Raw genomic sequence first — 22,929 nt, forward strand, 5'->3', positions numbered from 1 at the left:
GCTGGCTGGAAGCAGGTATCTGGGATTTATTTATCTTCTATAATTGAAACTTTGTTGCCTTGAGCAGAGGCCACAGCTGGCCAGGGCAGGCGGGAAGCTTGGCTTCCTCCATCTCCGGGGCAACCAAGCCTCCTGCTTGCTCCAGCTCCGTGGCTGCCGGCCGCCATCTTGTTTGGGTTAATTTGCATATAGTTGCTCTGTTTGGCTGGTGGGCATGGCTTGGGCATAGTGGAGGTGCGGTCAATTTGCATGTTTCTCTTTTATTAGATTAGATTTCTTGTATTATTTATTTGTATAACAACTGTAAACCTACATTTGCCCACCCCTGTATATTGATCATACATGAAGCCAGCTTTAGGGGAGGCCAAATGGACAGATGTGAACCTGAGTCGAGAAATTCCTTCAAGACAATCTGTATCCCCCATTCGTGCTTGAAATTCCTTTGTCAATAATGCATTTTATTTCGGTGTCAAGCATCTGCCTTCTGAAGCTCTCTCTCTCTCTCTCTCTCTCTCTCTCTCTTTTTTTGAATGAAAATGTCCTCAGGAAGGATATCCATCAAGTTGTTGGAACTTTGGAGCCGATCCTATTTTTCCTACTTAATGAAACATCTGGAGTCACTGACTCCTCAAAGGCACAGATAGAAGAAGGAAGCTACTCCACTCCTACCTCACAGTTTTGTCTGGGCCTGGCCCCGACTATATATGCATTTGAGATCACATGTGAGGTCATGTTTAACTTGGAGCTACTTTGCTTTCTCATGTAAATGGAGGGAATCCTGGGGTGTCTGAAGAGTGAGCACCTCAAAAGGAACTCCCATCTCCTAAACATTCCTTTATTACCTTTATTATATTTTATAACTATAATGGTGTGAATCTACATGTCCATAGGAATACTAATGGGAATTTTTTTTCTAAGTTTATATTATTTAAAAGGGAATCAATCAGAAAAGTCTAAAAAACAGTGTATATGTTTCTACAATATTGTCTACATATTATTCTTGTTGGACAAGAAAATAATAAATCTCTTCATTTTTTACATCGTAAAGAGATATTGGAAAACTGTGGTTTTTTTATTTACTCAACAAACATTCATAGAGGACCTAACATATGTCAGGCACTTTGGACTATAACATTTAATGCTGGTGGTAGCAGAAACTCAGGCTTTGAGGAATATTTGAGGTTGTCCAGTAGCAGGAAATAAGGAAGAAGAGAGGGAGGCAGTGCTGGATGGGGAGAAGGAAGGAAGGAAGAGGAGGGGACACGGAGGAGGAAACGGTAGCAAGATAAAGGGAAGGATTATCAGTTAAATCTCTTGGTTCTTAACACATTTTCTTAACATGTGTGTTATCTTCTTCTTATACAACAACTTACCCATCAATGGATTTTATTTTTTCTCTGGTCAGCTATAATTGGAAATTAGTGTTAATTTATCTTTTCCATATCTTTTCAGTATTAAAGAACTTTATGGATCAGCCTGCTAATAAGTACGAGCAAGATTTGAAGAGCTGAAGGAGAAATCAGTGCTAAACCTTCCTTTTTAATGTAAGTAAACTCACTCATCACCATTGTTTGTTTCTCACATCTTTAAAGCCTGCAATTACCTTTCTGGATACTCAGTGTGTAAATTTTTCCCCACTAGTAAAGTTACTTGACTATGTCAGTCTACTCATTATGCCTATGACAATTTGTGACCCACCCCGTTTAAAATTTTTTAATTCTAAAAATAATATGACTTACATAGATGGCTGTGAATTTAGGCTTGTTGTGACTGTCACTGAGCAAATCATCTTTTGTTACTGAGAAGGAAAACACAGACCTGGTAGCACATAAAAAGCACCGCCTTCTCTTCAAATCCTTTACTGTTCTTTATCTCAGACCATTTCAGTGCCCCATCAAAGTCAGTGAGAATTGGTCAACCCATTAAGGACCCTATAGGCTTAGAAAAACGAAGTGTTTTCATATAAGCTTACTTACTCCATTCCTCCCTGTTTCTCTTGCTCAGTAATAATGACAATTATTTATTGAGGTTGTACTAAGTGACAAGCACTTGACTAATTCAGTTCAATTTTCATTCAATGACTACTTTTTCTGAGTGCTTGCCACATACCAGGTACTGCTCTGACACTATTGCCTTAGATCATCCTCCTGCCAACCTTGCAGAGTAGGAGTTAATATTTTAGTGATCTAGATGAAGATATTGAGATTCAGAGAGTAGTAAGGAGCGTGCAGATGGTCACACGGCTAGTAAGTGGCAGAACCTGGGGTGTGAGCATAGCACTGTCTGACTTTCTGATTCGCCACATCCTAAATAGTGTTTAAAGCTTTTTATGGCGCATCTGTCGATAGGGGACTGGAAATGTCTGGGTTGTATTCTTAATACGAATGTGACCCTAATCCTTCTAAACTGTGGCTGTAGTCACAACAAGGACTGGAGTTGGAGAAACATCCTCCCACCTTCGAGAGGTAGTTTTGGCACCTGGATGGGGAGTTAAGAGACCTAATGTTCAGTCCTAGCCTTTCCTTGGATTTCCTGTGTCCTTGAGACATTTAACCGCTGGGGAAACAATTACTTTTATGCCAACCAAGGAGAGCAGACCAGATGTTCCCCAGGTTCTTTTTCAATCAGCTTTTTATCGACGTATCTTTTACGTAGAGGAAAGAGCACAGATCAGAAGTGGATGGCTTGCTGGGATAATTATGACACAGTGGACACACCTGGGTAACAGCACGCCAGCACCCTCTTTCCTAATGCTCCCAGGAATAATCTACTTCCTGATTTCTAATGCCATTCATTGATTAGTTTGCCTGTTTTTAAAGTTTATGTAAATAGCATCATACAGTATGTCTTCCTTTGTGTCTGGCTTAATTTCCTTATTATGGTTGTGGAATTCATCTATGATATTACATTTTTCATTTTCCTTGCTATTATGCTACTCAATTATCCATCTCTTTTACAATTGGTGGATATTTAGGTAGTTTTCCAATTTGGATGTATTACAAATAGTGCTCCATTGGATATTTTTGTGCATATATTTTGATGATGATTGTGTTTTGTGTGTTCAGGGACCACTCAGTCATTTAGATTTTGCATCTCTGTGGAGTGATGCTGAAGTAGACACCTGTGAAAGCAGACAGGTTGATTTTAGCTGGCCAGGTGATTTGTCTGTTTCAACGGGATGTTCTAAGCATGCTAGTTAGGAAGAGAGAAGCATCTATTGGCTGCCTTCTGCAGGCCCCCTACTGGGGATCCAGCCAGAAACCCAGGCTTGTGCCCTGACTGGAATGGGATGACACTCAACCAACTGAGCCACACCAGCCAGGGCTCAAATAGTCTTTATTCTAGGCAATTCATACTAAAAATTCTGAAAAAACTTGGGGGTAACAATCTTACTTGAACGTGTGTGTCACATAGGTGGTATCCTTGGTTCATTATAACCTGAGACAATGAATAAATGAATTTCTTTTCATCATGAAACTTACACAAGATTTTCCCTTCCATTTTTTTCTCCTTTAGAAATCTCTCCCTCTCCAACCAAATATCTAAGGTCATCTTTACTATTGAATGGAGATATAGTTTTGCTTTTAGAGCCATTCCCTCAAGCATACATTTCTTTTGTGCGTGAGGGTGTGGATGAAGCTAGAAGTCTTTTCTTTTTAAAAAATTTTTATTTGCTTCAACTTTAAAAAGAATTGATATTAGAGAGAGAGAGAGACAGACAGATATCCATGTGAAAGAGAAACATAATCAGCTGCTTTCCTCAAGAACCCCAACCTGAGATTGAACCTGAAACCTGGGTATGTTGTCCTGACTGGGAATGGAAACCACCATCTTTTGGTGTACAGGACGATGCTCCAGCCAACGAAGCCACACCATCCAGGGTGAAGCTAGCAGTCTTTATTCTCGGTTGCTTTGTTTTCTCCTCACCTCTTTGGAAATTGGCAGTCAGTGGCTTTGATTTTTTTCTTTTCTTCTTAATACAGACATGCAAGCATATAGCTGCAGACAGAAAGGGAATGTTTACACGTTTAGCAAAATGTGTGGGGAGGTGTTTGTATGTGGGTGTGAGCACACAGTAACTCTATAATTGAATCAGTGGTGTGTTTTTCTTTCCAAATGCATTTATACATTTAATTAGGAGGCCTTAGCATCTCTGATGGCACTTAGTTATGTAGTCTCAGCAGTTTTTTAAGAAGGAGGGAGAAGGTTCAAGGGAATTTTGACTCTCGGTGGATCTGTGGTTTAATATTATGGTATTCTTGGGAAACCAGGATGTCAATTAGCCAAGGCTCTCCATTGCTTCAGGGATGAAGAAGTGGAAGAAGGGATTTCAATATACTTAAATCTTCATTTAGCAGCAGCTCGAGGCTTGAATCAGGGCTTCCCAGGATGTGTTCCTTGCTACCATAATGCTGTCCTCTCCTCAAATCACAGCCCAGAGCTGGTTCAACCAAGAGGAGACTTCAATTAAGGGTGTGGTGGTTTAAGCCATTGTAGCAGGATTCATTTAGTCTTTAGGGGAAAAAAAATAATATATGCTGTCTCTTTAGAAAATGTGGTAGCTTTCAGAGCTTGAAATAGCCTTGACAGTTTCCTGTGACTATTACCTTGAACTGAGAGGTCTTTCCTTGCCAATGGCTGACTCCTAAGCATAGTCCAATAATTGTATTTGTCTTTTGTGTTTCAATTTGTATTTCAAAACACAAGTTGTCATCATATGATCAGCTTTTCTTATTTGTATGTTCGTTTTTACTTTATTCCTTTACCCTTATGGTAGTAATTATGTGCTTGGCTTTAGTTACATAGGCCATTTGACACTGTGATATTAAGAGATTTTAGAAGAAAAGGTCATCAGCTGTCTTTCTGGGCTATTCTGGGCATTTTGTACTGGATTTATTTTGGATCCAGCTTTCCTTGCCTTTGATGAGCTGTTCCTGCCCCTTGCCTTGGCCTCTCATCGTGCTTGGAAGCTTTTCAGTAGTAATTGGACGACTGCTTCGTGCAGCAAATACACAGTCTCAGCTTTGGGAGGGAGTCGAGAAGACGGATGGAACGCTCCGTGAATGCTTCTGGTTCTAGCGCGTGGGATTCCTGGAGCAGGAAGCCAGCTTCCAATACACCTCCGTCGAAGGTGTTTCCTGCTTGAGGAGGTTAGCTTTTCCACAGGGCAGCATGTTTCCGGAGGCATTCTCAGAAGCCTTGGGTGATTGGTGGGATTAAATGGTCTTGCTTAGACATCTTTAGAAATTAAAGAATGGATTATTTGCTGAGAAAAGTTGACTTTTTGGCGTCACAGTCTAAATTGGTCTTGCCTGAGGTTTGGCACAGAACACACCTTTCAGAGGCCTGCACCCAGCTTGGGCTTCGTGTGTTGTTGGGGGAGATAAAAGCCGAATAACGAGCAGGAAATAAGTGGCCCCCAATGTTGGGTGTTTCCTTCCACGTCCCGCGTGGAGTAGGGTTCGGTACCTGAAAGAGGAGCCGCACAGCAAATGAGAGAAAAAGACACGAGATAATTTTGCAATATTGGAGGACCAGGCGGGCAAGTCCAACTCAAGGAGAGGGACTTCCACCCATGCTCAGGCTGCTCCAATCTTTTATTGATCTGGAGTAGCCCTTAGGGTAAGGAAGTTTCAATGACACACAGATCAGCAGACAATTTCCAGGAGTAGACAAAAGTATCTGATTAACTCACTAATAGATTTCCGAGTGTAGGCAGAGTAACTGATTAGCTTATCAATAGATTTCCGAGTGTAGGCAGAGTATCTGATTAACAATAATCAACAAGGATCTACATAAGTATCTAAGGAATTAAGGGAACTAAGGTGGGGATGCTTCAACTATTATTACCTAAATTAACTGAGTGGTTCCTAGATTAACTGGCTGGTGCACAGCCCTGACCTTTACTAGGACTTTCAATGGCTACTAGCTTTTTGGGGGGGGCTCTGTCTAAACTCAGCTAGTGAAGACAATGAATGGACTCCGGCACCCCAAGAAATAGCTGAACTGCCCTGGCCAGTGTGGCTCAGTTGGTTGGGCAGCATCCCAGGCACCGAAAGGTTGTTGGTTTGATTCCAAGTCAGGGCACATGCCCAGGTTGGGGCCTCGATCCTCAGTAGGGGGCGGGCAGGAGTCAGCCAATCAATGATTCTCTCTCATCAGTGATGTTTCTCTTTCTCTCCCTCTCCCTTCCCTTCTCGCTAAAAATCAATAAAAATATTTAAAAAGAAAAAAAAGTAGCAAACTTAAAGTATAAGACCTCTCCCAGGAGAAAACAGCAACAGATTTACATTGACCCACAGCACCTCCTGGCCTGTTGACTTCTTCTCTTTCTTCCCCTAGTTAACCAGCAGAGCAGCAAGCACTTCTTTGTGAAACTGTGTGAGTGATCTAGAGGGACAGAAAATACTAATTCTACTGGAGTGTTGCAGGATCCAGAAAGTGACTTCTGTTTCCGGAGAAGCTGAAAAAAGGCAGTGTGTTATGGCTGGTTCTTTGCGCTCTTTACCCAATACCCGATATAAAACAGGCGATGCTTGCTATCATTTCTATACTGAGTCATTGCTTGTAGGGGATGTACCAGGCTTAGGTTCCCATGAGCCTCTGCCATGACATTTTCTCAACTGATCAATATATAACCTTGTTTCTGTTTAAAGGCACCTTACTTAATATTATTGGTTCATTAACATTGAACTCATGATACTGTAATTCATGCCTCAGCAAGGCTTATCTAACACATGCATTTTCTCCGCAAGGCGCATCACAGCTTTCTTGCACTTAGGAACACTAGACAGCACTTCAGCCGTATGCTTGGGGCCACTTTAAACTTCGGAATCACCAACAAAAATGACAAAAAAGTGGAACAACAAGGACACTTGTTTATAGTATGAAAACTGAGCTGCAACAAGAAGATAGAGCATCCCCTCAGCTGGGACTGTGCTCACGGGCACCTCAAATGCTTTGTATGTCCATGGATGACCACGAAAGCACCACCAGCATTGATTTCGAGGTTATGAATAGATTCTTGAGTGGGCGTATTCACAAATGTCTACTGTATAATATGAAATAATCCCAATTATTGTGGCAGGAGCCCCCTAACTGTCTGGTGCCAGCTCCACAGTTCATGTAGCAAACTAATCATTTATGGTAAAAATGAGTTACAAGTTGGTATCGTGACCGATATCCAGACACAATTTTAAACAGCCTCATGTAAGATGAAGACTGCCAAGGACAACTTGCCCAGTTATTAAATCCTGTTGTGGAACAAATGACAGTTAACACTCTGCCAGGCTTTGACCATAGAGTAGGAACAATGTCTTGTGTATCGCCATGTCCTTGGCATGAAGGGTGATAATGGCCAGCACATAGTGGGACCTCAGCAAGTGAATGAACACTGAATGAATGAATGAATGAATGAATGAACGAATGAAAGAGCAAGGAGAAACCTGCTTGTGATGCCTTACCGTCCACTTCAGGGCACTTTAGGAGTCTGGTGCCTCTTTTCAGCTTAGATAATTTTCTGTCCGCTTCTCAAGTCAATGGTTACTAATTGTCAGAAACAGTAGTGCCTTAGAGCTGGTGTAGCATGAAGTGTATCATAGCTGGGCCTGAGATAGGAACAGGAGTACCACCAACCATATTGAGAAAACTACTTAAGGGCTAGAACAAGTATTTGACTCTTTCTTCCATCTTGTCATGGAGCCTGGTTTGAAGTTTTTTCTCTGGTATTTCTGCCACCAGCTTCTCTCCACTTTAGTCCCACTCCTACACTGCTATTACTAGAAACATCAGTCTAGAACACGGATTTGGTCATCTTCATCTCTTGCTTCAAAAACTGCACTCGTCCCATAAGATACAATCAAAACACCGTAGTGATCTGGTTCCATCCCTACACTTGAGACTTCTGTCTCTTACCATTGCACTGAAGTACACCCGCTGCTCAAGCTGAACTGGGCTTTTCCATGCATGTTTCCCAAGCATGCCTTTAAGACTTCTGGCCTTCCCTCCGGTTGTTCCCTCGGCCGGCGTTATCTGCTCCTCCTCCCAGGCCATTCTCAGCTCTAGTTCAGATTATAGCTTCTGTGCTGTCTCTGGTGAGATGCCCATCTCGCCCACAGGTATGAGCTGTTCAGGGCAGGGCTTTATTATTCTCATCTTTGTGCACAGCCTCTAGCATGTAAATATTCCGTAAATGTATTTAAACAAGTAAATGAATCTAAACATTATCTGGAAGATTTGGAAATGCGAAGGCTTTTTTTAAAACCCTTTTAAATAAAAAAGAGGCTAGAATATCAATTTCTGAGTTCAGACAAGTAGATAGATGTGGCCGCTCTTTTGTTAATTAGCTTTGTCTGTTGTACAAAACTGAGCTTTTCCACTCAGGAAACATCTATACTATGCCATGCTCCCTGGCCCCCGATATCAACATCCAGGGACTAGATTTAATTAAAGTAGAAGCTAGTTAAATTTTATGTGAGAGGAAATGACATTCAATTTCAGATATTATCTATTTAATTATTTCCTGCAGATTAACCATTTGTTTCACCAAATGTTTATCGTGGAGTTTCTGTGTACAAGGATCTGGGCCAAAGGCTATGGAGCACGAAAAGATAAGCAGAACACAGGGGCTTTTGTCTAATGAGAGAGAAAGATATGGAAGCACATTTCTTTAAAACAGGATAAAATATGCACTTAGTACAGGCAGTGCTATGGTGGCATAAAGGAAGGAGTGATTGTTTCCCGCCTGCTCAGCTCCATAGAAGAGCTTGAATTTAACCTGTGCCTTGAAGGGTCATTTGGGGGTAGTTGAGTAGGTAGCAGGGCAAAAGGAAGGAGTAACATTAGGGCAGTTCCAAGGAGAGGGAACCATATAAGCAAAGGCACTGAGGCAGGAAAGTACAGGGAGCAACAACAGGAGACAAGTACTGCAAGGAGTGTCAGAGTCGGGGGGGAACATTGTTAAAATAAGACCGGAAAAGTATGTCAGGATCCTATTATAGGCAATTTACTTGGACTTAATTCTGTAGTTATTAGGAGTCATGGCAGATTTTTTTAAAAAAAGTTTTTTCTGGATTTTAGAGAGAAGGGAAGGGAAAAAAGGAGAAAAAAATCATCAATGTGAGAGAGAAATATTGACTGGCTGGTGCTAAACCTTCCTTTTGAATAGAGAAGGGAAGGGAAAAAAGGAGAAAAAATCATCAATGTGAGAGAGAAATATTGACTGGCTGCCTTTTGCATGCCCCATACTGGGGAGTGAACCTGCAACCCAGGCCTGTGCCCTGACAGGAATCAAACCTGTGACCTTTCGGTGCATGGGATGACATTCAATCAACTGAGCCACATCAGCCAGAGCCGTGGCAGATCTTTAAAAAACAAAGGAAGTACATGACAGCAACTAGCATCAGCTGAAATTTGTAAGCATTTACAACGTGCCAAGCACTTTTACTAAATCCTCACAACACTATGAGTTTAAGACTATTAGTATAATGGTCTTATAACATTTTATAGATATAATGGGAAGTCCAGAGAGGTTGAGTAATTTGCCAAGGATCCACAGCGAATCAGTGAGGACCTGGGATTTGAAGCCAGGAAGTCTTCTATAAGAATTTGGGTTTCGAACCTAGGATTGATTAGAGGATTCAGGAAGACTCTGGACTTTCTGAATTGTTTGGAAAGTGTTTCGTATATATGAATGTGTGCATTTGTTTAAGAAGAAAAAATCTATAGCTTTAATCACACAAGAGGTGTGCAACATAAAAGGTAAATTAAGACTATAGCATCACTCTCTTTTGCTCTCAAGAGTCCTCCAGTGTATTCAGTGCATATGATGGCAACTTTATGCTTATGCTGCTTCTTAGGTTGGAAGAAGCAGAACAATCTGGCACTGCTCAAAATAAAAGGAAATGTCAAAAATAACTTGCAGGAATTGGTATTATAAGTGGCAGGCTGTTCCTGATTGTGAGAACCAGAGAAGGTGTCCAAGAAGTTCTTTTGAAGGTAAACATGAGCTATCCAGGCCTTGAAATGTGTGGTTATTTGAGGTAAGAGAGCCTAGCCTCCCACTGGGCAAAAATTATTCTTTTAAATTTCAACAAAAGCTACATAAACTCCTGAAATCTGAAATGTTTTTGAAAAATGCCCAGACACTCACCTGCTTTCAACTGGACTAAGTTGTCTTTTTATGGTTAGACGCAGAGGTTCTCAACCTGTGGGTTGCAACCCCTTTGGCGGCCAAACGACCCTTTCACAAGGGTCGCCTAAGACCATCCTGCATATCAGATATTTACATTACGATTCATAACAGTAGCAACATTACAGTTATGAAGTAGCAACGAAAATAATTTTATGGTTGGGTCACAACATGAGGAACTGTATTTAAAGGGCCAGAAGGTTGAGAACCACTGGATTAGAGGGCTTTACGGGATGAATATGTATTAGTCCATGAGACTGAAAATTCATTGCAGCCAATGGTGAATCCAAAGGCAGGTGCCAGAGTAAATGAATGAATGCAGATTAAAGAATTGTTCAGCTACTATCACTGGAGAAATCAAATTAATACCTAAGATTTTTTTAGTTAAAATTTTCGTGCTTTAAATATGTGCATTTTTAATATATTTCTGTCACACAAGCATAGCAAATGTGATTCTTTAATAGTAGGGATCTGGATTTCCTATTTAATGGAGTTTTCCTTAATATTTTTCTCATCTTTGCTTTCTCACTTTCTATTTTATATTTTTTCATGGACCTTTTGAAAGTATCTCATATACAATCCATATTCAGATGTTTCCAGCTACAAAATATATTTTATCACAGTTTTGTAGATTTGATCAAGTATTCAATCAAGGATTATATATAGCCATTGATTGTCATGTCTCTTTCATCTCCTTTATGAACAGTATTATCTCCCTGCCTTTTTTTTCTTATTTGGTATTTCATGACATTAACATGTTTGAAAAGTCTGAGACAGTTGTCTGGACGCATGCCTTTCACCCTGGGTTCATCTGACTTGGTTTCCTGATGATTACATTCTGGTTAAACATTGCTAGCAAGAATACACTGCTTCTCTTCTGGAGGTGCATGATATGGGGTTAGACAGGCTAATTGTATTTATTTATTTTTAGTCTTTAAAAATTTTTTTTATTCTTTATTGTTTAAAGTATTACATATGTCTCCTTTTTCCCCCATTGACCCCTCCCCAGCCACTCCCTCCCCCAGCACATGCCCTCACCCCCCTGTGTCTGTGTCCATTGGTCATGCTTATATGCATGCATACAAGTCCTTTGGTTGATCTCCTACCACCCGCCCCTTGCCTTCTCTCTGAGGTTTGACGGTCTGTTCGATGCTTTTCTGCCTCTGGGTCTATGTTAGGCAGGCTAATTTCAATTACTTGATGAAGTTGGTGTTCACTGGACCTCTCCCTTGTAAAGGTACCTAATCTCCTTGATAACGAATAAACAACCTGTGGGGCAATTCTTGGAGACCATATGCGTAGCTTGTTCCCCAACAGTCAGTCATTTGCCCAGTGGCTTTAGCATTCACTTTTGATACTTATGTGAATCAGTTATGTTGGTGGCTGCAATATGGTGCTCATTGAATTTTTGAAGTCACTTTACTGGGAGAAAAGTCTCCTTTTCATCCCTATTCCTGTTTGGGGGGAAAAACTTAGGCTCCAAACAGGTGGCAGAGAAGTTGATAAAAATGAAACCTGAAGACAACTATGCAAACATATGTTAAATTTAAAATGTGCAAAGTGTTTTCTTTTACTTTGTGTACAGGAAATTTCTGAGACAGACAGAAACAGAGAGAGAGAGAGAGAGAGAGAGAGAGAGAGAGAGAGAGAGAGAGAGAGAGAGAGGGAACGAATGCTTAGTTTGGGGATTTGCACTTAAAATAATAAATCTTTATTGATGCAGATGAGGAAAAACGAACTGCCATTCTTATTTCCTTCTACACTAAGGTAGTTCACTAAGAATGAAATGAATTCTCATTCAACAGTTACAATCTGAAAAGCTATTTGATGTTTGCCCTTTCATTTGAAAATGCCTCAGAAGTAGTTCTTTATGAGGTTTATTAGATTGAAATCAAATGAGTACCAACACCATGGGATTCTTTTGAAAGATGGGATAGTAAACAGAAATTTTTTAGTAGGGGGATTTCTTGATGTAGGCTTATAATCCTTTTGGGAATTTGTCCTAAGGCTTTCATATCTACCCTGCTGCTGACTGGCTCACTCAGTGACTCAGTGTTATCTGATGAGGATATTATTTCACTTTTGAAAGCAGTGTTGTTCTCTTTGTTGCAGTATTAGGAAAAGATTGACTTTAGGCAATGCAATATAAGTTCCATCCATCTCAAAATTGGAGAGTACACTGCATGCAATATAAGTTCTCCCACTTGCAATTCATAAAGAAAAGATGTTTACTTAACTATCCATCCTACTTAAGCAAAACTGTTTAAATTTTGGGGTAAGGACCTTACAAGGGCCTCTTTATGAATTAATTTACAATTTGCTTTATTTTTCTTTTCAGTGTTTTGTAAGAGGACATTGGACACTGTTTTTTAAAAACATATATTTTTACTGATTTTACAGAAGAAGGGAGAGGGAGAGAGATAGAAACATCAATGATGAGAGAGAGTGATTGATTGGCTGTCTCCTGCATGCCCCACCCCCCCCCCTGGGGATCAAGCCGGAAACCTGGGTATGTGCCCTGATAGGCAATCAAACCATGACCTCCTAGTTCATAGGCTTAACCACTTGCCACACTGGCCTGGCAGGACACTGGTTTTTAAAAAAATGTTTTATTGATTTTTTTTAGAGAGAGGAAGGGAAAGGGAGAGAGAGAGATAGAAACTTCGATGAGTGAGAACATCAGTTGGTTGTCTCCTGCACACCCCTCACCAGGGATTGAGCCTGTAACCTGGAATGGAATGGGTCATCTCTTGGTGCATGGGTTGATGCTCAATCACTGAGCCACACCAGCTGGGCTGGACACTGTTTTTGTGATAGGTAGACCTGGACCTGTGCATCCTCTTGAGCCATGAATTTCCATATTGTATCCTTTAAGTCTGGAAAAGTGGTTTGCCTCTGTTTTGCTGGTATGGTATGATCACACACTTTTTTTGTGTGTCAGTGGGATCCTGCTGAATAAGAAATTCGCTTGGTATGGGGGGGTCTATGAAATTTACATTAGCTTATTCCAATTCTGTGTTTGGTGAGAGCTGACACCGTGTTGGTAAGTTCTCACACTGTGTTTCTGATTCATCTTACGGTGTTGTTATAGATTCTAGAATATGAATATTTAAGGCAGTATCTTGCTAATTCAAGCAGCTGACCTTTATGGGTTACAGGGTTGAGCAGTTCACTTAAAGCAGTGGTCGGCAAACTGCGGCCCCTTGAGTGTGGCTCTTCCACAAAATACCACGTGCGGGCACGCGTGTACAGTGCGATTGAAACTTCGTGGCCACACTCAAGGGGCCAAAGAGCCGCATGTGGCTCGCGAGCCGCAGTTTGCCGACCACTGACTTAAAGGAATGATTTTAGCTTTGAGGCTTGAGACAATGAATCCCAAAACTTACTGGTTAATTAGATTAGCCTGTGCCTGGCAAGTACAATAGTTCTAGAAGCAGCTTGAGGTTACACCAAAGATAGTGTCTTTCTGTGACTACTTCCCATGCTCTTGATGTGTAGTGCGCGCCTCCTCCAGCCCCAGCCCCAGCTCCAGCCCCATGTATGTGACACAAAGCAGTGAATCATTAGTCACAGTTGACATGCAGCTAATAGCTTCATAGCATATTTGACACCGTAATGACTGAGGAGGTACTGGAATATTTCCTGTTTTTAAACACTTTGACTCACTTTCTGAGAGGTAGCATGGCAACTCCAAAGAATATTTAGAATTCTGATTCTTTGCAAAGAATATTTAGTATAAGGACTTGTAGAGTACATTGCTTGAATCACAGAGGTACGTTCCTACTTGTCAAGCAGGTTTATGGAACACTGGAAAATGAACAGGGCTTACTTATTTAGTGTGAGCAATGTTTTAAAACCAGTTCACACCATAGCTAAGATCTGGAAACAGCCTAAGTGCCCATCAGCAGATGAATGGATTAGAAAACTGTGATACATCTACACGATGGAATACTATGCTGCTGTAAAAAAGAAGGAATTCTTACCATTTGCAACAGCATGGATGGAACTGGAGAGCATTATGCTAAGTGAAATAAGCCAGTCAATGAAGGAAAAATACCACATGATCTCACTCATTCATGGATAATAAAGACCATTACAAACTTTTGAACAATAATAGAATACAGAGGCAGAGCAACATCGAACAGACTGTCAAACTACAGCAGGAAGGGTGGGGAGGGTTGCGGGGGTAAGAGATCAACCGAAGGACTTATATGCATGCATATGAGCATAACAAGACACTGGGGGCAAGGGAGGCTAGGGGAAGGTCAAGGGGAGAAAAAAAGGATACATATATAATACTCTTTGTAATACTTTAAGCAATAAAACAATTTAAAAAAATAAATAAAACCAGTTCATTTTAGTTGAGTTTTTCTTACAGCTTTACTTAAAATGATAACAAAACTCTGGTTACATGTGCTGTGATGGTAGATGTTTTCCATCTTTAGGCATATTGTAGTGTCTAAAGCAACATTAAGGCTCCATGTATATTTGTTGGTAAAAGGCTAACAATTAGCCTCATGTAAATTTTCAAATTAGTTGCTAAATTCCTCTAGTCTTAGGTTTCTCAGTCTGTAGTTCCCACCTCACTTGAGCTTTCATAGGCTGTCATTTTCTCTTCTTCCTGCCACAACCCTTCCCTCACCCCAGTCTGGTCCCTGCTTTTAACACGGCTGGTCATATAGAGGCAGAAAGATCTCTCTGTACCAGATACTGTGTTAGGATCTTGTAGTAAAAACAAACTAAGACCTGGTGCTTACCCTCAAGAGGTTAGCAGGGGTCCTCAAACTTTTTAAACAGGGGGCCAGTTCACTGTCCCTCAGACCGTTGGAGGGCCGGACTATAGTTTAAAAAAAAACTATGAACAAATTCCTGTGCACACTGCACATATCTTATTTTGAAGTAAAAAAACAAAACGGGAACAAATACAATATTTGTATTTGCATGTGGCCCACGGGCCGTAGTTTGAGGACCCCTGGGTTAGAGTCTAGACTAGGTGAATTAATCATGTAGAGAAGTCTGAAAAATACAAGTCATGGTGTGGAGGTGGCAGAGTGGGGACCAGGGGGCAGTTTAAGGAAAGGCATGGTCAGTTTTATTTAGAAGGATGAGTCTTGGCTTCACAGTAACCCTAGAGTAGAGTCTTTAAGAACAGGTTCCCCTGGAAGTGGGGAACTTGGGAAGGTAATGGGGGAAATTCTCCAGGGAATGGAGAAAGTAGTCCCTATGTTTTGTACATTGGCCCTTATGAGAAGCAAGAGTATCCTGTTGGGGAATTTGAGGAATGTAGATTTAAAAAAAATATATCTAGGAAAAGAAGAGAGCAAGGCATTCTGAATGCTGCTAGATGTGGTGGATATGCTGCTGTTTGGGAAGGAGGTGCATAGGTCGGACCTGGAAGGAAGTGAATGCACATCTTGGAACAGGTATGGTAAAGGGACTCAAAGTCTTGGTGAAGTCAAAGAGCAAGTGAAGGTGGAGGAGCTTGTCGAATAGAAAAATGTTCTCAGAGAGGTGGATAAAATGAGGAGTCTGGCTTTGAAGAGACTCAAGGTGTGATCAGGAGCATATTGCTAAGAAGGCCCTATACTTTGATCCTTTACCTCTCATGGGACTGTCTTTCCTTGGGGAATATCATCTCCACTGTCTCTCACATATAATCAGCCCAGATTGCATGCCTTACTTCCACACCATTTTATCCAGTGGCTTAAACTAACCATATTTGTAACTCAAGGAAACTCTGATATAAAACCTTTTAAATCAACCTTCCCATGTTGAATTGATTATTCTTTGGTACCCAGTGTGTAACTCATAAGACTATTCTCATCTACACCTCTTTATAGTCATGTGTTTACATGGCTTTATCTCTTAAATGATAAGCCACTTGAATCTACAGTTTGTTTTTATTTTGTTTTGGGTAAGCCAGAAAAGTGTCTGACATTCCTGTGTGCTAAGTATTTGTGGAAGGGAGGAAAGAAAAGAGGAAGGAATTGGATAAGGAAATTGAAATTGAGAGACGGAAGGAATTTGAGACTAAAGAATTATACACTTTACTACGTGAACTCTGAAGATTATGTAGGAAGTAGCAAAAGCTGAAGAAGGAGAGTTTTGAGTAGCTGTGGGTGAATGAGGAGGATGGTAGTGGTATTAGGGAGGTGAGTTAAGAATAATAACGGGGAGAGGTCAGTGCAAGGAGGGGGAGTATGGACAGCCTTCTTCAAAGAAGTTGACATTTAGAGGAAAGTTTAGTGACATATAAAGGAATTATCAGAGGGCACAGTGGAGAATGGGTTGGGAGAGGACTTGATTGAGTTAAGATCTGCCCAAATCCATAAATTTGAGTAAATACTGCTTCTATGTGGGAAATATTACAATAAGAATTGACTTTTAAATTCTTACTCTTGGATATCTCTTGGATGAAGACATCTGGGGAGAATGGATAATAGCAACAACAATAAAAATACTTATGAAGTGCTTATATTATCTCATTTATTCTCTCAACAACCCTATGAGATATGTATTATCATCTTTCCCATTTCATGAATGAGGAAAGTTTGCTTTAGAGTGATTAAGTAGCATTCCCCATCCTCACATTCCTCCTAAATGGACCTACTTATTTTATAGCCAAGGTGACGCATACTAGAACCAGTGAGGTCCCCTAGGAGCATCAGAAGGACTGTCTGAACTCCTGAAACACTGCCAGTTGAAGCCCTTCCTGAGTGATCAAGTACCCACTGCCACTTGCTTGAGCCCCAGAGGTTCAACCAAAACTGTACTGCCAGGTTGGGAATCTGATGGGATATACTGCTACCTTCTGAAAACAGAGAACTGGGTTAATGATGAAATAGGATAAAAATATGATAAGAAGGAGAGAAAAAGGACACTTTCATGTTAGGAAGAATGATACTGCTTAAAATTCCCAGAGAATATATTTCAGTCTTCTAGATAGCATATATACTGTTAGCCTGAGTCAAGTCAAGATGGTGAGCTGGAAGAGGAAGACATGGATTAAAAGAATATGTGTTTTGTTTATTGGAGGTGAGGGGAGATGATTCATGGGAATTGTAGAATAGGGGCAATCAAAAAGTTTTAAAATCTGGCAATATAGGGTATTCTCCTTCAATGGGTTCTTGAGGTTGGATTTTGCTTCTGTGAGAGAATCTTTTCCTTTGTGTCAGCTTATGGGGGTTCTTGGGGGCCTTCTTGGGATGCTCTCTTCCCCAAAATAAGGAGAGGACTCGCTGCCTTAGCCAGCGGAAGACCCACCTGAAGTTGAGAAAGGAGAGGGGTTGTGTACTAGAATGAGTGTCCTCCTCCTTCGGCTTATCTGATGAGATTGAGCAGGTCTCTGTAGTACTTGTACTTTGTCTGCCAGTTGCCTGTCTTTTTGTCTGCCAAGGAAATGAATGATGAGTGAGTTATGTGCAACCTGGACAACATGGGGTCCATAATTACCCATTCTTGGGACTCAAGTCCTTTTACCAAAAATAACCCATCTGTAAATGCAAAGTTTCCATACTCATTAATACAGACACTCACACTTTTGGGGGGCCCTAATTGTTAGCCTTTTCTTTACTTTCCTATCCTCTTCTCTCCCTCAGTGGTCCTTGGTATTTTTCCTTCAACTCCACCCTGACCCTTTTCCTTGATGTTATCCTTCTTCCACTCCCAGCCATGTCAGACACCCAGAGGGCCCGCCCTGCTTCATAGCAGGTAGCAATGTTCCCTGAATTCCACCCAGGCCCCTCCACCAGGCCTGCCCCCTGCTTGCCTCTGAGGCATCACTGTGCTCACCTCAGCAAGTTCATGTTCCTGAAGCTTTGGAGGAGTCTGTGGACACTGGATGGCATCATTTTCTGGTGGGTTGAATGTGGGCAAATCTTGAAGACAAGTATCATGTTCTTGATGACTGACCTGAGCCACATCTGAAGAGGTGCTGCTGGACAGCTGGAAATCTTCCTTTTGAGCATATTCAGGGAATACAGACTCATCATCTTCGTCATCTTTCTGATTTTCTAGAAATTGCTCAAGCCTTTGTACCAGCCCATTCAGTTTGCTGAGAGTCAGTTTTGTCTTCTCTTCAGGATATTTGTCTATCCACTGGTTGTCTCCATGTAGATCCCAATTAATGATTGAGTCTGAATGGTTACAGCCATTCCAGGCCAGGGTGATGTTGAGTTTGCCAAACTGCTCTGTGCTGTCCTGAATTTGGCCTTGTCTCTCCAGGAGTGTCCCTTTACTTTCAGTCCACCATGACCCTTGGAACGGAGGGACAAAATGGATTGAGGGGTTGTTGGAAGATGTGTCTTCACAGGAGGTTGTATTCTCATTGGAGAAGGTGTCTTCATTGGGGTAGTAGCCCACAGAGAGGCTCAGGTTTGATTCAGAGCTGCAGTCCCCAGTGTCAGCACAGTTGCTGTAAGAGAATGAGTCTGCCATGGAGTTCAATCAAATATTAGGTCTCCCTCATCTCAGGAATCTTCAAAATAAAGAAAAAATAGATGAGGCTGGTAAGCAGTAACGTTTTCTATTCCTTTTTCTATTTGGAACTATTTCTCTCCGGTAGAAGTAGTCCATCCTATTTTGCAATCTCCAATGAATGGCAAAAGAGGCAGCCTTATCCCTTTAATTATCTTTTTCTTTGTATAACAATTCCTTCTACTAAGCATTTTCACCTGTTGCCCCACATCATCTTACTACAGTTGAAAGAAAAATGACCATTGTATAAAATTTGAAAAATATAAAAATATATATAGGATGAAAATAAATATGCCTATGATTCCTTGATCCAGAATTAACGGTGACCATTATAAAAACATTTTGGTGGATTTCCTTGTAATCTTTTTCTTTCCGTATGTACACATATTTATACATATACATACTCCCATTCACATACATGTGTCGACATAATGTCACATCAGTTCAAACTAATTATTTTATGGCATAACCTGCAATAAACATATGTTTTTTTCTATTCTGTCACTTTTAACCACTTTCTCATTAATGACCATTAGCTGGTAATTATTGTTATAATAAATAAATTTGCATTAAACCCTCTTGTCAGTAAATTTTTATCTCTCTTTATATTCCTATATGTGGGTTTAATGGATCAAAGATCACAAACATATTAAAGGCTTCTGATAGTTGATACCAAATTGCTTTCCAGAAAGGTTATAGCCATTTGTACCCCCATCCTCCCACCATCTGATGGCACTTTTTTGTCCAGCTTTTTCTATAATGTCCCAATAAGTAAGTGGGGGTAGTGAGAGAGGAGGACACACAACACACATGCACACACACTCCCACATTGCAGACTCCGCCATTTTCTGCTGTGGTGGCCGCCCATGTGAAAGAGGTGCTACCAACTTAGCCCTAAACTGAGGATGTTCAAAATCCTTCAGATCCTGAGTCTCAGTAGCTGGAAGATCAACTGCCCGAAGTCTGTGTTCTGGGACTGTTGGTTACCATGGCAGCACAAGGTCCCAAGTCAGAGAAGTGGCAAGAGCAAGAAGGGATAGAAAGCCACAGGAGCGAGCCCTTGCTTCCAAAATATTCTCTAACCATACCATCCTGGGCTGAAGAGGATCCCTCTCGAGGGCAGAAGGACGGTTACTTCTGCGATGGCGGTTGCTTCCCTCTTGCCATGTGCATGTCTAAGATGGTTCCTAATTTAAGGTCATTTAGAGCCTATTGGTGAGATGGACATAAACACCCTATTATCGCACAGAGAGGTGAGTGCAGCGACAGAACTTAAAAATAACGGTGTGGAAGAACAAAAGGAGGCGCCTCGTGCAGCCGTGGTGGAGATTGAGGGGTCAGGAAAAGGCCAGTGGAGGACATTTCTTCTCGTGTACGTAGGAGGGAAGAAGTTAGGTGTAAAGCAGGGGTGTGGGGAGGGCCTTTCAGGCAGAGGAGAGGGCATGAGCAGGGACACTGAGGTGAGAAACAGCCAGTGGTGTGGAGAGATCAAGCAGGGGCTGGTGAGATCATGGAAGGCCCCCTCCCTTCCATTAGGGAACCTGGATTTTATCCTGAAGCCTATACTTGGACGGTAGTGTTCATTTATCAGGCCCTCTTCCAGGCAATTCAGACTATATTGAAATACTTGACATGGTTAAAACAAACAAAACTTCCAGTGGACTTGGCAGCATGAATGTTATTGCTTGGCTTTAATGCGAAGGGAATCAATAAGTTTGCACTGGGTTGAGGGGAATGGGAGGAGAGGAAGTAGGAACAGTGCATATAGACTATACTTTAGGGGTGTCTGAATGAGAAAGTGAGGGTGCAGAGTTGAGGTTCAGTTCCGCAGCCACCCTCCAAATAAAAAAGAGGTAAGGAATCAATACAGGAAAGAGTTCAAAATATAAAACTTGGCTGCTTTGTTTGGAGAAACGAAGGGTGGGATCCATGGCATGGGCTGACGGGTTAGTTGTAATAAAAGGAATATGTTGTTCCATAATATTGGAAGGGAAAAAATGAAGATGGATATGGAAAAATTTGGAGGAATGCATTGTTAAGTACCACATTTTATTTGAGTTTTTCAGCTAGGCTTCTTCCTTATTTCTGAGGTTAAATCTGCTTCTTTCTTTCTTTCTTTCTTCTTTTCTTTCTTTCATTAATTCTGTTAACTGGATCTCTGTTCCTATTCTCTTTGTTCCCAACATTATCTTGACAGCCTCAGCCTCTTCAGAAACATGAAGTGTCTTGGTTCTTCTAGAATTGCTTCTCCTTGTCTTCTTCTTGCTCTGGGCATCCCTGCTGCTCACCAAGGCCGCCCCCCCACCCCCCACCTCCCAGGCTGCCCTTCCCTTCCAATGGCATCATGACATTATTTGGGGGTTGGTCAGATCATGGCTCCCCAGTGACCCAGTCTGGCCACTTTGCCTTCACTGCTATGGTGTTCTCAGTGGGTACTTCATGGCGGAGATAGTAAATCTTTCATTCTCTGTTTCCAAATATGTGATTCTGAAGACAAATGTGGGTTCTTCTGTAGGACTGAAGGCTCTCAGTGGCATAGACTAAACCAAAGAACCTTTTCTATGAGCAGTGACCATGGCCAATGTCGTTACAGCAACCTCCAGTCTAGTCTAAACTGTGAGGCTATGGGAGATTGTTTCTAGTCAATTCAGTTATTTTCAGGAAGGGAGTAGGGCATCGACTCAGAGTTTCCTAGGGATGGAGTGCATATGTAATTTGAAAAAGCATATTCTTAACATTGCTTAGATTTGCTTTTAGTTTTTTAAATTTTCAAGTTTCAAATAGCATTAAAAGAAACCATAAGGTTTTTATATTTATCAAAAAGAGTCATGGCTTTAAACACACACACACACACACACACACACACACACACACACACACACCAAGAAACACTGGTCTGACATAAAAGAACCTCAATTCATTGGAATCTATCGGTTGCTTAAGATCTTTTCCAAATATTTTTCTCTGTCTTTATTTCCATTAAACAAGAACTTGGGTATGACTGTCAGGTTTGTCACTGTTGTACGGGTTTAAATTTGTAGATTGTATTAACGAAGAGTATTTTAGGTGACTCTGTTTCAGGAGTTATGATGGCATGATGTAAGAAATAGAGTTGGAGCTGGGGAGAAATCATCTCTACTACCCAACAGAGGCTGCTTGGCACGTAGCCACAGACTGCTCACCACCCTCTTGAGTGGTTGGGGACCTAGACTAATCCCGGGGGTTGTAAGTCAGGAGCAACATATTCCCTGGCATTTGTGGTGCACTTACTACATGCCAGATCCTGTCCTAAGCACTTTACATGTGTTTGTTTATATGTTACAGCAACCCAGTCAATTATCATTATTTGCTCTGTTTTAACGAAGAAGGAACCAAAGTATAACCTGCCCACCATCCCAGATCATAAACTCTACAGCCTGGATTCAAATGTAGGCAGTCTGTCTCCAGAGACCCTATTCTTACCCTCTACACAGTCTTGTCTTTGAGGAGTCTGACTGCTCACCTCCTCCCTGAAAGATTCTTGGGAGAGTTGACCCAGTCCAAAATCAAACCTGCATTCTGGTTTCTTGAAAGAAACTCCTTTGAGTAAAGCAGCATGTTCTAAAATACCTGTAAGAGGTGGTACACAGGACTGGCCCGAAACAATTGTGTCCACATTAGGGGCAGACTCGAATGAGATTTAAAATAAGTATTCAGCTTCCTCTTTGGCCCAATGAAATCTGGATCCTGCTGCTGTGGCTTTCCATAGAAACTGTGCCTGCCTTCCAGAACACTGGGAGCCTAGGGAGGAACTCAGAAGTAGCTCTCTTTCCCTGCAGCTGGGGTGAAGGTGTATGTGGTTCCAGTACCCATTGAAATAGAACACTTTGAAATAAATATATACATTTAAGTAGGAAAACATTATTTCCTACCTAAACTACTAAAGATTAGAGTCATCTGTAAGATAAAAGAGTTTCAAATGGGGGCAGCCTCAGAGAAAACTTGGTATTTTAAAATTTTATTTATATCATTTATCTCCCTTTCTTCCTCTCTCTCTCTCTCTCTCTCTCTCTTTTTTATTTATATCATTTATCTCCCTTTCTTCCTCCCCCCCCTCTCTCTCTCTCTCCATCCTATATAATAAAAGCGTAATATGCAAATTGACTGAATGGTGGCAGGGGGCGGGGAGGGGAGCAGGGCCAGTGAGCAGGCAGTGCCAGGACAGCCAAGGCCTATGCCAGTGGGCAGAAGGAGGGAACTGTGATGGGGGGGTGGTGATCAGCAGC

At 41.4% G+C, this 22,929-nt stretch overlaps 2 protein-coding genes across 2 annotated transcripts in view; one reads left to right on the forward strand and one right to left on the reverse strand.

The window, feature by feature from the left end:
- Positions 1 to 22,929, forward strand: part of PPFIBP1 (PTPRF interacting protein, binding protein 1 (liprin beta 1)) — a 171,298-nt gene that overhangs the window by 56,884 nt on the left and 91,485 nt on the right. The window contains exon 2 of the mRNA XM_005871855.2: positions 1,453 to 1,544. The gene's annotated coding sequence lies outside the window, so the exon portion shown is untranslated. The remainder of the gene's footprint in view (positions 1 to 1,452; positions 1,545 to 22,929) is intronic.
- On the reverse strand, positions 17,526 to 19,168 carry LOC102256810 (chromosome unknown open reading frame, human C12orf71). Its single transcript, XM_014544288.1, has one exon. It carries the CDS (start codon positions 18,623 to 18,625, stop codon positions 17,891 to 17,893), a length of 735 nt encoding a protein of 244 aa, XP_014399774.1. The 5' UTR covers positions 18,626 to 19,168; the 3' UTR covers positions 17,526 to 17,890.

Source organism: Myotis brandtii, unplaced genomic scaffold, assembly GCF_000412655.1.
Source record: "Myotis brandtii unplaced genomic scaffold, ASM41265v1 scaffold358, whole genome shotgun sequence".
NCBI classification, from domain to species: domain Eukaryota; kingdom Metazoa; phylum Chordata; class Mammalia; order Chiroptera; family Vespertilionidae; genus Myotis; species Myotis brandtii.